At 53.0% G+C, this 17,247-nt stretch overlaps 1 protein-coding gene across 7 annotated transcripts in view; it reads left to right on the top strand.

The window, feature by feature from the left end:
- Positions 1-16,648, top strand: part of BABAM2 (BRISC and BRCA1 A complex member 2) — a 399,928-nt gene extending 383,280 nt beyond the window's left edge. For 2 of the 7 annotated variants that reach the window (XR_013554787.2, XR_013554788.2), the window contains 2 exons: positions 15,964-16,093; positions 16,326-16,648. Coding sequence is in view for 3 of the 7 variants with exons in the window: in XM_060651493.3 (XP_060507476.2) it covers positions 13,800-13,989 (190 nt within the window). In the remaining 4 variants the exon portion in view is untranslated. Of the gene's footprint in view, positions 1-13,799; positions 14,827-15,963; positions 16,094-16,325 lie in introns of those variants that run through there. The other 5 variants (XM_078444837.2, XM_078444838.2, XM_060651493.3 and 2 more) reach the window with 4 other exon arrangements.
- Positions 16,649-17,247: the final 599 nt, after the last annotated feature.

The following is a 17,247-nucleotide window of genomic DNA, read 5'->3' on the forward strand; positions in this document are numbered from 1 at the left end:
CCAATTTTGGAAAAAAGACAGCCAGCTGCAGGTCTGACTGCATTCAGTGGCATGGTTCAAGGTGGGCCATCTGTACCCCACGGAAAGGAACACAGATTCGTCAACTTGATAACCATGACAGGAAAAGGGAGCCAGACACTGCCTTGAGAGCCTGTGTGGCTGCCCAAACCCACCCACCTGTGTTCTGTCCCTGAGTCTGAGCTGTAGGATGGGGTGGGAATAGCCCGGAGTGGTGGGGTAGGTTGGTGGCTGTGGTAAGAAAAACAGAAATGAGTCCTGAAGATGCCTTAAAAAATTCAGAGACCAGGGAAAAACTACATCTTCTTCCCCCATTAGCAGTCCAAACAAGATTCTCTTTTTTTTATGTTGATTTATTTTTGAGAGAAAGAGAGCACATAAGCAGGGGAGGGGCAGAGAGAGAGAGGGAGACAGAGAATCCCAAGCAGGCTCCATGCTGTCAGCAAAGAACCTGGTGCATGGCTCAAACTCACGAACCGTGAGATCATGACCTGAGCCGAAATCAAGAGTTGGATGTTTAACCGACTGAACCACCCAGGCGCCCCAAGATCCTAATTTATAAAATTTGCGTCCTAGTGACATGCATCCCCTATGCACATGCCAGATGCACAAGAGAGAACCCAAAGTACAGAAATGAATGGTTCTCTTCTCAGGGCCACTCTGGTCTATAAAGAACTTTTGTGCAGACTAGAAAAGGTGTCCCCTTTGCGTTGGTTCAGAGCAGAGTTCGACTAATAGCTTTGAGTTAAAAACAAACAAACAAAAAAAACCCACAACAGTCTGTTTCTCTGGGCACATAGCCCCTGGAGCACACAGCTTACAAGTAGAGCAGGAGTGAACTTTCAGTCCCCACTTGCTTGCTCAGCTAGATGCCTTTGTGCGGAGTAGAAGCTGTACTCCCAAATGCATCAGCCACTCCTGATCCCTGGTATCCTAGAAGTCTGCGGGGTCTTCTCCCAGGGGCCTTGCTGGACAGTGACACATTCATGCTGCTTGGCGTTCGTTTCTGAGACCACAGCGGCCTCAGCTGGCCCCTAGCCTGCCCATTAATACCTGTCCCTGTCAGCAGTGCCCAGGCCAAGGGTGGCTCAGAGTCTCAGGGCTGGCAGAGGGGCGCCCCACGGCCAGAAGCACTAAGACTTGGTCTCCTCCCAACAGACACCAGAGACCCTGATCTATGTTAGGCGCTGCTTTTGGAGAGCCCACGTCCTGGCTCTTCTTTGGCAATTTCTGACCCGAAACTGGCCGTCAACTTCAGGAATGCACACGATATTCCAGAGCTATAGCTCACAGGTGATACGCTAGCAGCACAAATGGGTGAGGCGGTCCAGAATAGACAAGCTCACGGTGGTGGGAGCTGACCTCACTCCCGAGGCATTGGGTTACGCGTTGCCCAGTGTGCGCGGTGACGCCGTTCCGGGACACCCCTCCTGCAGAGGGTGTGCTGTCAGAGTGGTTTTCAGTAGGCTGTTATGAACTCCCCATGGGTGAGACGGCTTTGTGGTCAGATATGATTTCCAGCTCTCAGCTCACAGTGGGAATTGCATTCGGGCCAGCTGTGTGGGCAAATTTTGAAAGATTCCTAACCTACCCTTTTCATTTCATATCTAGCAGCGGCCCCCAGCAGTTTGGAGGCTGGAGGATTGGGAAGAAAGAGAGGCTGGGAGCCCACAGTAGCCAAGAACTTAATATCTACTTCCTGTCCCCTTTCTTGGTTCTGAAAGTCCACTGGGAACAAGAGGAAATGTAGTTTGTCAGTGTTCTGAGCCCCTAAAGCGTGCAGAGCACCGTGCTAAGGAACAGAGGCCTGCGTACAAGGGCACTTCTCTCTGTGCCCTAGAAAGATGCCCTAGGGAGGAAAAGGGTGGGGTGTGGGCATCAGTGCCACCACTCCTCGCGGGGAAGGGTGATGGTAGCCCAGTGAAGCCGGCACTGGGGAAGGGCCCTGTAGTTACCTTGGGACCAGAGGCCTGGGAACTGAGAGGAAGAAAGCTGGCAGTTAGCAAATGTTTTTGATTTTTAAAACATACTGCTTCAAATCACCAGGCACACGATGATGCCCTTCACTTTTCGCTACAGATGCTGTGGGTAAACATAGGCCCCTTCCGGTGGACTGTGAGTGCCTCAGAGCCGTGGCCATCCTGCTCCAAGCCTGTGGGCACACAAAGCGCAGGAGACCTCCCAGGGAAAGCACTGCGCTGCCACAGGGCACTAGCTTGTGTCCACATCCCCCTCTGCCTTGACCACACAGCTGACCTTGGGCCAGCTACCTGTTCTCTCCAAGTCTGTTTCTTCATGTATCCAGTGGCAGGAGAGCAGTGGTATCTATTTTCATACACTTGATTGTTGCTTGCATTAAAATGAAGGGTTTTTTTTGTTTTTTTTTTTTTAATGTTCATTTAGTTAGTTTTGAGAGAAAGACAGCGTGAGCAGGGCTGGGCAGAGAGGGGGAGAATCCCAAGCAGGTCAGCGCAGATCCTGACGCGGGGCTCAATCCCACAAACCACAAGATCGTGACCTGAGCCGAAATCAAGAGTCAGACACTTAACCGACTGAACCACCCAGGCACCCAAAATGAGGTTATTTTAAAAGCATATTATAAACTAGAAAATACCAAGTATCAAGTTAGTTCATTCATTTATTCAACAAATATTAAATGCCTACTAGGTACAGGCACTATGTAGTCAATAGTCCCAGGTATTCCAGACCCTCTTATAAACAGAAGCTGTTCCATCGATGTTTCTTTTTTTTTTATTTTTATTTTTTTAACATTTACTATTGAGAGACAGAGCATGAGCATGGGAGGGGTGGAGAGAGGAGGAGACACAGAATCTGAAGGAGGCTCCAGGCCTTGTGCTGTTGGCACAGAGCCCGACGCGGGGCTCGAACTCAAAAACCGCGAGATCATGACCTGAGCCAAAGTCAGACGCTTAACCGACTGAGCCACCCAGGCGCCCCTATCGATGTTTCTTGAATTAAAGTGAAGCAGGAGTTGCCTAGAGTGTGTTCATGCAGCCGTGTGGTGGGAGCAGAGGGCAGGCGGAAAGGAGACTAACATGGTTTGAGTTCTTACCACGTGCCTGGCACGGGTTCCTCACGACAGCCACGTGAGTCCTATGGGAACTCCATGGAGACCCAGGATGGTTAAGTAGCTTCCCCAGAGACACACAGGTACTAAGTGACAGATGCATATTTAAACTCAGTTCTGACTCCAAAATCCACCTCTTCTCTCTGGGCAGTAAGAGTGGTTGCAGAGTGCTCTTCTTGCCACAGAATGAGACCAGCCTGTTCCCTCTCTAACCTCTCTGATTTTCCTTCTTCCAAATATCCCCCAGATCAATGACTCAGGCCAGATCCTAGCCAAAAATGGTCACTCTTGCTTCTAGGCCAGAAAGTGGGACTCGTGTGAAAGCAAAGCAGGGTGAGGCTCTATGACCACAGGCCAAAACCTCATGTTCACAAGGGCACAGGTTTTAGGAAAACAATAGCCTTTGATGCCTGCTCAGGATTCCTTCAATGGTAAGGCCCCAGGAGGCAACTCTCACCCAAACAACGTACTCTTGGCAAAGGGAGGGTGGGTGTCTTTTCAGGCATAAAGCTACCAGCAAGGACCCAGAAATCACTCAAGGGAGTTGTTGATTTCCCTAGGGGATCTAGCTTTTGGAAATAAACTTAGCAAAGGATTCCATTGGCCTCCATCCTGAGGCCTGTCTTGCCTCTAACACCTTGGAGGGGAGGGAGATCATGGAACTTTTGTCCTTATGTAGGTTACCAGCTTAGCAACTGAGGCGTCCTTTTCTCAAGTTTAGCACCAGCTATTTATTCTGATAAAGAATTGGTAAAAAAACAAAACGAAACTAGTGAGGTTACTGTTTGGCTTGGTTTCCAAAAACCAGTCCCTGCAATTGGCAGTTATTTCCTAGACTTAATAGGTGTAGGAAAAAAGGACCTTTGTTGATGGTCAAGCATTTGACAGAAAATGAGAGTATTTCTGTGTTACTGAGGTACAGCTCCCAAAAATGAGCACAGAGGCATCCAGGTGGGGTGGATCGTCAGAAGCATAGGGAATCTACAAGGCTGCGTTCAAAGCTGGGCAGACCCAGGGCTCCAGAGCCAGCAACACCAGAGAACTCCTGCCCACAGTGCTCAGGAAGGCAGCCTGACCTTGGGGCCCGGGGCACGTGGTGGAGGCCTCGGCTGCCCCCACCATTCAGTTCACAAGGCCTCAAACATCTCCTCCCCCTGAGAGTGATCGCAGAGGCAGACAATGACATGGCTACACGAGACATCAACCTGCAACCCCAACACAGTTTAGGTAGGGTGTTTTGTTCCAGAAGACACAAGTAGCACCCATGGGCGGGGGTTCCCAGGGAGTAGATTTCAGTTTAGAATAAGGCAAAACACTGTAACTATTAGACATGCCTATAGGTAATGTGCTCTCCCTCATGAAAGGTGTTCAGGCCAGCACTAGAGGGTCACCCCCTCAGAAGTACTGTTAAGGCAAGCCCTGCCTTGCGCAGGATCCGAAGATCTCCACTGTGTCTCTGGTTAGTACCGAATGAGCGGCTCCACAGTTGGAGCTTTAGAGACTGGCACATGCCGTGGCTGGGGGTGGCAGCAGCAGGCTTTGTGGAGGGCCTGATGCTTATGCCAGGCCTTGAGGGCAGGTGGGTAGGTTTGGGTAGGAAGGGAGGGCTCCAGCATGTTGCAGGGTCCAGGAAAGTTCCCTTTACCTGCAAAGCAAATGCACTCCTACTTAACTGGCTCCCAGAGTTGCAAAGGGGAATTAATTATTGTTTGTGATACACTTTAAGATTCCCCGATGAAAGACCTTGTATAAATGCAAATTATTATTATTGTCATTAAAGGTGCTAGACGTCTGGCCTGCTGGCTAATGCCCTGGTATAGCTCTGAGAAGAAAAGAAAGCAAACTCCCGGCAGAACGTTTGCTCTGGTTGCTCCAGAGCGCTAGCAGTGAGGAGAAGCAGGTCAAGGAGGGCTTGGCCCATGACTGCGAAAGTGAAGCCATCCAACCCTGACCGGAATTAGCATGCAGCTCTCTGCTCTAAGAGCCAAGTGTCTGTGTACCTCCGAGGGCCAGGGCCCTGCTCAGATTCATTCCCTGATCGCCGCAGGATCCGGCCTGTTACTAGAGCAGGAGCTATCCATGACCCAGTGAGTGTTTGCTTGTCTACTGGTCTGAAGGATGGAAGGAAGGTGGCCAGGATAGATGCTGGCCACCCAATGTTGGGGTCCTATGTCAGATCTAGAGACAAAGGGCGAGATCTAGAAACCTCAGACATGTGTGATATCCCTGCCAATACTTATTAAGGCTTTGAGAGAACCCCTCTAGCAAAGCACAGGGAGAGGTCATTCATTAATTACTGTTTCCACGTAAGCCACTGTCTCTGGCTAAAGTGGTTGGATTGCTACCAAAGTAATAATAATAATAACAATAATAATAATAATAATAATAATAATGAGTGGATAGTAGTGTTTTAGACCTGGAAGTGAACTCAGAAGCCATCCCTTCACTTTCCAGATGAGGCAGTGTGGGGTGCGGAGAGGTGAGGTGGCCCATCCCAAGTCGCATAGCCAGTAAGAAGCAGAGCCAGGATCACACTTCAGGCCTCCCCATTCCTAGTCTACAGCTCAATTATGTCAAGATAATAATACCTCCCATTTTATAGCACTTTCCAGACATCGTACTTCTCAACAACCCTGGAGATTTTAAGATCCCAAATGACCTCACTATTAAAGGACCTTCTGCCCTCTGCTCTTCTGGGGCTCATTATTTGGAGAACATTTATGATGCCTCTTATGTGCACCTGGGTAGATTGCACATGTCCTCCCCGTACTTTCTTTTCCTTCTCGCGGACATTCAGAGTAGGCCTCATTCTTCACGCAGGTGCTTTAGTACTTCCGGGAACCCGAGGGACAAGCGAGAGGGAGGCCAAGCTCATCCCTTTGTCCCTTGTCATTGCAGTCATGATTCTACTGAAAAGCCACCCGATGCAGGTCCCTAGAGGGGGACTAAAGGTACCAGTCAACACCTCTAGACACATAAACCTACAAGAGGGAGGGCCATTTAGCAGGGGTTTGTAAGAACGAATGTGAGCTGGCAGTAAGTAACTCTCTGAATTCATTCCTGGGCTGTCGGCCGTTCGGTGCTAATGGAGGAGACCCAAATGTAGCTAACCTGATGCTTGGGAGGGGAGGATCGCCAAAGCAGAGCACTGGAGAAATCCCCGAACGCAAAGAGGAGTCCGAGTGACTCGGTGTCACACGGCAGCCCCAGAGGTAGGGCCCCGGCCTCCACACGCCATCTCCAGCTCTCTCTCCTCTGGGAACCATGGCAGTGTGGAAAAAACGTGTCCTTTGGAGTCCAGCAGCTAGCAGCTCTGGATTTATAAATAGCATTGCCACCAGTTACCTGCGTGATCTTAGAAAGCTGCTTTGCGTCTCTGAATCATAGATTTCTCATTGGCAGAAACAGAGATAATAATACCTCCCCAGCAGTAGGCCCATCAGGAGAAGTTAAACGTAAAATAATATAGATGGAAACAAATAGCATGAAGTCTAGCACGTAGCAGGCACCCTCCCTCCTTTAATACTTATGGCTTCCAGGTTTTTTGTTTTTGTTTTTCTTTTTAACCGCAATCCACGGGAAGATATTTATTTTATAACCTAATTCTGTCTTTATAACTAAAACAAAAGTTTCGTGAAAAACTGTTTCCCCTCGCCACATGTGATACACTCTGACTTTATTTTGTTTCACGTTAATGCTGCTTGGGACCCACTAAATTGATTTCACAACGCACTGCAACCGTGATATCAATCATTTGAACCAGCCCGTTTGATACCACGTGTGGATCTCATTTACCCACGTTGTGTGTCCTTCATTTCCTTCCAGCCCTGGCTCTCTGTAGCTGGCACATAGGGCCAGAGCTGCCCGTGCACAGCATGCACAGGGCCCCAGGCTTGGTGCAGGGTGCAAAGAGCCCTACGGAGCAGGTGGGCTCCTCCCCCGTGCTCCCCCCCCACCCTCCGCGGTGCCCCTCAGAATGACTGAGAGGACCCATAAGGCTCCCCGCCTGCCACGGTTCTGCCTCCTGCCAGCCTGCTGGAGAAGTTCGCTACGCTCCCAGCCCAGCATAGCCCACCTGAAGTTTCTGTCAAGGCCCCTGGAGCCCAGCAGGGATGGTGGGCCTCGGGCAGCCTCTCCCATTGAATAGTTCCTTCCTTTGGAATCGCTGCTCTCCCATCTGTGAGCCCCGAGAGCCAGATGTCTGCGGATCTTATTTCAGCTGCCAGGCAGGGGGATTAGAATAGAAAGAAGAGGGACCCTGGCCATCCTTGCTGCCCCTCCTCTCGGTCTGCAAGGGGTACCTGTGAACACCCAGCTTGGGGGGGGGGGGTGCGGCGAATACTCAGAGAGCTGGAGTGATGAAAAGCTGGGCCCAGAAGCAGCAGGCAGGGGCCCGGGCATCCACGGAAGACATGAGCTGCAGCCTCCAGATGCCGAGTCTAAGTGGAGAACCCAAACTCACAGCCAGGCAAACACCACTTTAAAGCTCCAGGGAGACTCTCTAGGGAGGACAGGATTGTTTATGCCCCAAAGAGTCAGTCTCCTAAGTGTTTCCCTGGCACTGTGGGGGTCTGGCACTCTCCTGCGGAGGCTGATGCCTGGCAGTGCTGAGGGGGAGCCTTGAGGCACAATCCCCACTGGAGTGTGACTTGGGGCCTCGGACACACACTCCCACTCCGCATGGCCAGCTCGGCTGGGACCCTGAGCACTTCCTCTTTGAGGTCTATCCTTTGGTTTTTCCCCCTTTGCTGACTAAGAAGGGGAGAGTAATCCGTGACCTTGGCAGTGACTCACTGCCATCAGATGGGCGGTCAGCGTCTCCCCAGCACAGGTGAGCGTAGGAGTAGCTCTCGTCCTGGCCAGGCCTGTGGAGGGATCCCAACACCCTTCACGGGCATCCACACAGCCATCCGTGGGAGCAGCGCTCAGCTCCTATTCGTGCAGCCCTGGGCAGAGGGAGCAGAAGACCGGTGCCCGCCGCCGAGGCACCTGCCATCTGAGGCACAGTGAGGGAAACAGGATGAGCACAGGACTGTGGCTCTGCTCTGGGTCCCCAGGCAGTGCCACACTCCCTAGGCGCCCCCCCACCGCCCCGACACCTGCTGTCCGGCTTCAGCCCAGCCAGGTGCACCCCTTCATCTCAGCCCCCTCCCCACCCAGGGGCCCAGGCCTTTCTCAGTGGCCACAAGGTACCCCCTCCTCCCAGCCTCTCATCGAATAGGTTCAGGATGCAAACAGCATCAGGCTGAGAGGAATGTGAGCACTGCCCCTTAGCTCCAGGGCCTCCAGCTGGCCGTGGGCACTTCATTCACTCATGCACCAAGTTAGCATTCACTTGCTGTGAGGCCCACAGGAAGGTGAGCACCACTGGGCAGTAAGGACGAACCATCCCTAAATTCTGCTGTCCAGAGACTTACAGAGAAAACCTGTACTAACAGCCGTGACTGTCGTGTGCTGTGTTAGAGGAGCCACCATTTTCTCCGGCTCTCAGTTTTCCCTTCCCTGTAGTGATTGGACTATATGACCTCTGAGATTTCCTTTTGTTCCAAAATGTTATAATTCTAAAGTACGTCTTGAAGCCAAATGTCTACGTTCGTTAGAAATATTTATTGCATTGCTGTGTGTTGAGCCCCACACCAAACCTGGGATGCCAGAAGGCGGTTGAATATGACTGTCTTGCCGTTGAGGAGTGTGTGGTGGCTATGGAAGAACGGTTGGAATGTGACGGATGTGTGCCCCCAGAGATGGGGCCCAGTGGAGGATGGGAGCCCTGTGGCTGGGGGAGGCTCAGGAGCCCATAAGGACTACCCGTCCCTCCCTCTCATTTGGCCAGCTGACCTCTGCTGTCCTCCTTGGCCGCCTTTTCATGCACTGTGCCAGAGGGTTCCAAGGGGGCAGAGATACCTGCAGCCCTGGGGACAAGGCCTCACTCCTGCAGTTGCAGAAGCTGGCTGCAGGCTTCTGTAGCCCAAAGGAACTGGCCAGGCTCCAGAGGGCCTCCTTGGAGGGCCTCAGAAGGAGAGAGAACCACTAGGTAATTTTGATCATTTTAGTAAGCATTTAAAAATACCCTGTGATTTAGAAGGAGCCAGATTCCATCCCAATACTTTGATGTCTAGAAATGGATCTCGGTTGGTTGGTTGTTGAAGTCCTCCTAAAACAGCATTTGATTTAATTCAACACATACTGAGACTACAGTCTCAGCCCATCGGCAGTCTCACAGGCGAGGAGCCCGAGCTGCACAAGACATCGTCTAGACACCAATCTAAACATTCCAGATTCGAGTCAGACCATGGCTGGGCCTGAGGTTGGAGGCCCGGTGTGCCGTGGAATCCAGCGGAGGGGAGATTGCTTCCAGCTGGGGGTGGGGGCTGCCGCCCGAAACTGTGAGCTCGTGATGCTGTGTTCCCAGCAAGATATCAAGCCTTTGCATCTCAAGCGTGTTGATTTTCTTGTTTTGCAAGTTCAGACCCCCTAAAAACGAAGCAGCCGTGCTCAAGGATCGACACATTTAGGGAGATTGTGTGAACCAGTTACAACCACTTGTTTGTTCCTAGAGCCCACGCCAGAGAGCCAGGCGGACATCGCCTGGGGCGCAGCTACAAAATAAGCTTCCATTGTGCCAGTCCCTTGCCCACCAAGGCGCCCAGAGTCGGATGGGCAGACCTCACAGGGGCCTTTGGAGGGTTTGGGGTGAAGGGCATTGGAATAGACGCAGGTCTCTTTGTAGAGATCCTATTTTAAGGTTGACTCCTCTGACACGAGGAGAGTAACCTCAGATGAGTCAGTATTTACAGTGGCCCGTCCAGGACAATGAGGACCAGGCAAGACCACGAGAAATGATTAGCAGGACTTTGTCTCACTATTTACAGGACTGCTTTGATTTTCAGACCACAATCGGTTTTCATATGACTGATTAAAAACATGTGCCAGTTGAAGTCACAGCTGCAGCAGAAAAGTGGGGAAAGAAATGGGCCTTAGATGTTTTGGAACTTGCCTCTCTTTGCAAAAATGCATTCTGACTTGATTTATATTTCCTTGATTTCCTGACAACGAGGGTCGTGTCCCCAAACCACTTCTCCCACCCCGCCCCTCTCCACCACCACGTTGGCCTGACTCTGGCAGACATCCTAAGGCTCATCTCATGATTGCCCAGAGAAAAAAGATTTTCGAATTCCAAAAAGAGACTACCAAGCCCTGTTTTGGAAGAAGATAATCGTTTAGGCTTTTATACAATACAAAGTCCCAAGTAAGCAAGGCTGAAGGCAGCAAGACCCCAGGGTCTCCTGCATGTGGGAAGATGTGCCCCAGTGGCACCAGGATCAGGGCACCACTGGGCACGTGAACTCACTAAGCCTGCGTTTTCCTGCCTGCAGACAGAGAGCGGGGCTTCCTGCCACACTGATAGCCATGCTTCACCCGCTCCACGGGGCCCCTTCCCCTTCTCCAGAGTCCCCAACCCGTTTGGGCCTTGTTTTCTGTTATAATTTTCTTAAAGCCATATCAGTTCACATGTTCAAATGTGGATTTTTATTCGTTTGAAAATATCCATTGAATAAATACAGAACTGCAATTCCCGTAGGGAAAACCCTTATAGATGAGCCCTTTTTGGACACAGTTCCTAAATACCTTCACCCGAAGGCGTCTGCAGATTTCCCTAATGGTCCCTGTCATAACTTTCCAGAACCCCTTCCCCAGAACACACCGGTTATTAACAACCTGCTGTGGAGCCTCCCCTCGGGACGGCACAGGGACGGCACAGGGACGGCTGGGGAACTGGTCTTCCGTCCCTGTCGTGTGCTGCCTGTGGTGCCACTAAACGTCTCCTCAGGGCCCTGCAGTGTTCATCGCTGACCCTGTCTTTGTGAAAAGGTGCCGCAGATGGTAACAGCCACCACTACCGCCTTTCCGCACTGCCACCGCCTGTGACACGCTGGGCCCCGGGCGTGGCTGGGGCCCTCACTGAACAGGTGAAGAATCAAGACACAAAGAAGTTAAATGGCTTGCTCAAGGTCACGTGGGCGTCTCAGAACCATAAGTAGGTGGCACTAAGAGACCATCAGGTATAAATCTTCCTGTTCCGGGTGAGGACACTGAGTCCCGGTTCGGGATGACACAACAAGCCAAGGCCTGCACTAGAACCCATGTCTCCGTGGTTCGGTACTCTTTCCACCTGACCCACGGACTACCCCTTACGATACCTGGTGACCTGAACAGAAGGCCTGTGTGGGGACCCAGCCAACTTGGGCGCCCCCATCACGGGCCGCCAGAGCCCTGTGATTCTTAAACATCCCTCTAGTTCACGGCTGCAGCTTCCTCCCTGACCAAGCCTTTGACCAGAGCTACACACAGGAACACAGCCAGCAGCTTGGGCAGAAGACAAAGAGGGTGCCGGTGGCTGTGACCGCACAGCCCATCCTTAGATAACCCAAGCGTGCCGCTGGCACCTCCGGACTGGATTTTAAGAGATGCGCCGTGTCCCGAAAAGTTTGGCTGGGTGTCCCCCCCCGAGACTGGCCATCTCTGTCCCTCCGACTGCCCCGCTCAATGTGATAAGCGAGAGATCATCCAACAAGCCGTGACAGAAAGGATGAACCGAGGGCAAGGACCCTATGTCCTCTTCTTCCACACAGGGGCTCCCTCTTCTGCTGCCCCCACAGACTCAGAGCCTCTCCCCTCGGACCCAGCTTCGTCCCTACGGTAACCATTGACATCTACTGATCATCTATGACGCCAGGCACCAGGCCAAGTGCTCACTTGGGCCATCTCATTGAACCCTCACGAGGATTACCCTTTAAGGCAATTGAAGGTTATTTTTCCGCTTTTGTAGTTGAAGAAATTAAAGCCGGAGAGGTGAGTCACTTGCCCAAGCGATAGAGCCAGTAAAGAGCAGCGTCGGCCCTCGAGCCCAGGTGTGCTGGCTCCGGAGCGCACACGACACTCACCCCCCGCAGCCTTCACAGCCCACGGCCTACAGGGCTCCGCTCTGTAGATGAAGGATCTGACTCCTCGAGAAGGGAAGAGATTTCCTGCCGAGCGCCCGTTCCCTGACTCCTGGACCGAGGGGTCTGTCTGCCACACTCCCTGTCGGGCCCGGGAGCCGAGGCCTGGCCGGTAGCCACTCCTGCTCTGAATTCATGGAAAACCTACCCAGCCGCAGCCTGGGGTCCGTTCTTTAAGCTTCATTCTTCCTACTTGAGACTCTGGGATTGGACCGAGCTGTGATTTTATAAAACCCGCAGCAGAGGGACTGAGACCAGTGAAGAAGGTCAGAACCTTACTTTGTCCTAAGGCATATTCAGCTCGAATTTGGTCTAAAAATAAATTCCCTTCCAGCGTGAATAGAAATGATGAGTTTGACTGACTCAAGGCCTCTCTCCCCACGGGTCCTCCCGGCCAGTTAGCGCAGAGGCGAGGAGACCTCCCCTCCCATACCTTGCTGCACACTTACACTTTAAAGCGTGCCATACGTTTTGTCTTTGGGTGAAAGAGTTTTTCAAAAGGTGATAGATGACTAGTGCCTTTGGCAGGCTATACCCTGGGCACTTCTCCATTTTCTCTGATAAGAAGTGAAATAAATGAAAACAGCACTTTAAAAAAAATAAATCTATAAATGGGTGGGAGCCAGTTGTCATTTTCCCCTTCCTCCTCCTCCCTCTCCCTGAACTGGCTTCGTGAGGAGCCCAGTGGGGCAGCGCCCGCTGACAACAGCCGGGAGCCTCATGCCTTTAAATAGCCCTTCTCCACACTGCTTCCCCTTCGCGTCACACAGCTCGCCCTGGAGGGAAAGCCCAGGACAGAACAGGAAACTTTAGAACTTTCTGAAGAAGGAAAGAACTTAACTCTAAAGCTTGCTCCCTCTTGCCAAGACCTTTTGGTCTAAGGAGCTGGTAGTGTTGCAGCCCCTACCCCAGAAGTTTCCGAGGAAGAACAGCCGATCAGATTTGTTTGGGGACCCGTGGGACTCTGGACCTGAAGCGAGAGGGAGGGAGGGGGCGGGCCCCAGGCCCAGCCAGTGTCGTCCACTCATCGGGTGCCTTTCGGGGGGCCGACTTGTAACTTGGGGAGGGGGCACCACCCTGCCCAGTGGTTCTGGGGTTGGCTGTGCTCCACAGGACACCTCAGGCAGCAAAGCAAGTACCGTGGATGTCGGCAGCAGCCTGTCAATCGCTGACTGTCGAGGATGGGCCACCAGGCTGTCCTCCAGTGAACACATGCATGTCGCTGGGTGAACAGCAGCAAATGAAACATGGGTGGGGAAGGAGTGGCCCGCACACTGGGTGGCTGCAGACAGTTGACAAGATCCCTTCCTACACTGTCCCGTGCAAGCGTCATGTGGGGTTGGACCCGTCACCCCTGCTCGCGGTGGGAGACACAGCCCAGGGCCTCGCATGCCCTGCCAGCCTCGCTCTAGGTCTGTGGCTCTCTGGACCCCACGCAGCCCCTCCTGTCCATCAGGACAACTGTGGTGGTGCAACTGGCAGGAAAGGGCTTTGAGGTCACGGGTCCCAGAGACGGTGACAGCGTGGCCGGCTCAGGCGCGTGTTAAGCAGGATGTGGATGGAGGAGGCTGCTCTATCCTTCAAAGTGTTGGCGTAATTGGAAGTCTGAGAACGGACTGCAGTCTCTTCTTCGGTGCCTACGTGTCACATTTGTCTGCCTTCTGAGGCTACTCTCTCACCTTCTCGAACAGCGTGCAATGGACATGCGTTAACGCCTCCTGCAACCCAGTGGCCATCCGTAGTTACCTTAATTACAGCCGTGAAGGTCTCGCTGAGGGGCCAGCTGAGGATGCTGTCGACGGGATGGCCTGTGGGGTCACTGAAAGATGTGCTCCCTGCTTTCCAGGGCCCACCGCGCAGCCCGGCAAGTATGACATGTAGCGTACGTGACAGATGCTGGGAGAAGTGCAAAGGGAGAGAACCTCTTGGTAGCCAGGGAGGACTTGACATTTGACCTGAGCATGAGTAAAGCCCAGAGGTGGAAAATGGCATGTGTGAGGTAGAGCAGGGGGCCAGATTGGAGCGGGGGGGGCTTGCATCCTGGGCCATGCGTGGGCGTCGGGGAGTCTGTGACCTCCCCCAATTCCAGGAGGCTGGAGGGCATACCTGTAATTTTTCTGGAAGAGGATCCTTAGCTTTCTTAGCTTCCCAGGGGAGGGGTGCATGCGCCCCAGAATGGAAGGGCAAACACAGCTTTTTTAACATGTCGGAGCCAGATAGTGACAATCGTGGAGTGCCAGGCTGCAAGTCCGGGGAACATGCAGGGTCGTGGTTGGGGTAGCGACAGGGATGTGCACTCGAAGAAAAGGTCTCTACTTGCAGCAGAAGGGTGAAGCAAGCCCGTGCCCGGGGGGAGAAACAGCCTTGTGCAGCAGCTCTGTTGAAAGGTAGTAAGACCTGGAGCCAGGGGGTGTCACAAAGGACGGAGGGACGTTGTGGAGGAGGAGGAAGAACATCAGGATGAATTCACCGCAGGGCTTTAGGGAGCCATGGGAGCCGTGGAAACAGGGTTCTGTTACGGAAGCACAGATGGGCCAAAGCAAGTTCAAAGACCTAATATCGGGGAGCCCTTCGTTCGGAGCACACTGGTTTGAATTACAGAGACATCCAGATCGCAGTGTCCCGCAGGCGGTGGAACGTGGGGCCGGAAGTCTGGGAGGGAAATGAGGGCGGAGGGGCCCAGATTGCGTGCTTCTGTGCTAAGGAGGCCGAGGCTGAGAACGGCACCGGCACCGGGTGTGAGGGGCTGGGGCGGTGAGGGGGGGGGGGGGGCCAAGATGGGAGGGTCCCGGTGAGAGAGCGCATCCGGGGAGCGCAGCAAGGAGAAGGGAGGTAGGAGACCTAGGATGTGGGATGTCACGCCGGAGAAGAGCTTCCTGAGAGAGGAGGCAGCACATAAAGGCCACACTGAGGCCGCGGAGGCCAGGCCTGCAAAAGCCAGACACAGTGGCGACATTGGAAAGAAGTTTCAGTTGACTTGGTATTGGGGCAGCGGGAGGGCAGTCGGGTGTCATTGTAACTGCACTGTGGAACCCCAGGGCCTATTGAATCGTGTAGGGCCACTCACCCCTGCACCGTGGGAGCCCTGTTTGCGGCCTTTGTGGTACTGGTAGCGACAGGGCCTCTCGGTGGCCCGTCCTAGTTCATGTTGTCATTCTGAATGAGCCGCTCTGGATAAGTAAGGTGTGACTACCCTGCCCTCATGTGAGCCGGGGGTGGGGAGAGAGAAGTAGGAGGCAAGCCTGGGTGACCAGGGGCCGAGGGCGCCTACCCCGCCCCTCCACTTCCTACCTCACCTTTTGTCTTACGGCAGAGCTTTGAGTTTCCCAGCTCACAGCAAGCCACGCCTTGCCCCCTGTCCCTGCTCCGGCTGTTTCTTGCCTAGAACACCCCTAATGCCTACTCCCCCTCCACCGTCACTGACGGTGCGAGCCTGGTGCCTCACGGTGCCTCCGCAGGAGCCCGTACCGCCTCGGCTGGCACTGTTTATGTGTTTGTCTTCTCCTGTAAACTGGGATCTCCTGTGCGGCAGGGGCCCCGTCTAGGTCACCTCGAAGCCCCTTGCACCGCATACCGTGCCTGGCAGGGTGGGCCCATGTAGGACGTGGAGCCTGTCTCTACAGATTCGAATCTGGGTTCCAGAAAGGCCAGACGGTCTGCCCCAGATCCCGTCGCCAGACTGTGACTGACCAAGGAACGTTCTCTTGGTATCCAGCCTGGCTTTCTTTCCAGTAGACCAAACTGCACATATATTTGGAAATAAGTGGAGACCATGGAACGCTTAGAAATCCATTTTCTTAGACCCTCTTTGTCTCATCCAACTGAATGAAGAGTACAATTCTCTTTATACTTCAGGTCACAGAAACGACTGGGTGGCTGACTTGGCCACTGTCTGGCTTGTCACGGGGATCAGGCCCGTCTTTGGCCCGGGAAAAGCAGAGGGAGACTGAGCACTGATGTCTAATAGGAACTGGCCGCCAGGAAGGTCTGCATACGGGCCCTTGAAATGTCCACACAAGATAGCACAGTAGTGAACTGTGTGTACCTCCCTTGGAAAAATCCAGAGGGCTTTGCATCAGCAGGGAAGGGAAATCCAACCCCAGATGCACGAACAATAAATAACAACTGTTCTGAGTTAGGTTGAAAGCTCTGAGTTGCACTTTTTTTCAAGTTGTTTGTGCTAACCACAACTTTTTTCTCCCCCTCTTTCCCACCAGGGCTTATTTCAAAACCTTTGTCCCTCAGTTCCAGGAGGCAGCGTTTGCCAATGGAAAGCTCTAGGAAACACCAGTCTTGAGAAGCGGCCAGCCAGACTGCTCTGTCCACATGCGTGTCAGCACATATGGCGGCTTCCTGGAAGCCGCTTGGAATGCCTTCATGGCAGCGTTTTGCTCACACAGCGGCTTTGCACACCCCGCCTGGGACCCAAACTGAAGCTGGCCGGCGGCAGCCTGGCCCCCACCTCCGGCTGCTCCCTCTTTGTTTCCTTCAGTATATTTCTAGTTGGAAGAAATAAAATCACAAATTATGACAAACTATTTTTCCGGGGAAAGGAAGACACCACAAATGCACACACCCTTATTCCAGGAAAGCCTTTGTCTCCAAGACCTTGTTTAAGTTTTAACATTAAACCCCCTTTGCTTTTATTTGTCCCTAAAACTAGTGTCACGAGTGTGTGTGTGTGTGTGTGTGTGTGTGTGCACGTTTTACACCCAACGTTTCCCACTTGGGGCAGTTCTCCATCGAGAAAGGTGCTGCCTAAATGAATCTGACCACCCTGCGTGGTTTCAGCCACCCAGCAAGCCAGGCCCAAGACTGGGGCTCAGGAACAACTGGGCCCAGCACCCCTACCCCCACCCCTCCAGCTCCCTGAGTGGGCGCCCTGTGTAGAGTTTGCTGAATCAGCCAGTGAATCCGTCCTTCCCTCTCTCACGTCACCCCTCCCTAGGCTGATAGGAGGCCTACTTGGGCTCATGCGGCCTGGTGTAAATCCTACCAGGAAGACAAAGGTTGGGTGCTGTGGGCCATCACTGGCGTATGTGTGATATCCAGGCTCAGGCCTGGCGGCTGGGGAAGATACCCTGAGCAAGTTCCGTTTTTCCTGTATTTATGGATTATGGATTGTCAGGACTCCTCTTG

This window comes from Panthera onca, chromosome A3 (genome assembly GCF_046562875.1).
Source record: "Panthera onca isolate mPanOnc1 chromosome A3, mPanOnc1 haplotype 2, whole genome shotgun sequence".
NCBI lineage: Eukaryota > Metazoa > Chordata > Mammalia > Carnivora > Felidae > Panthera > Panthera onca.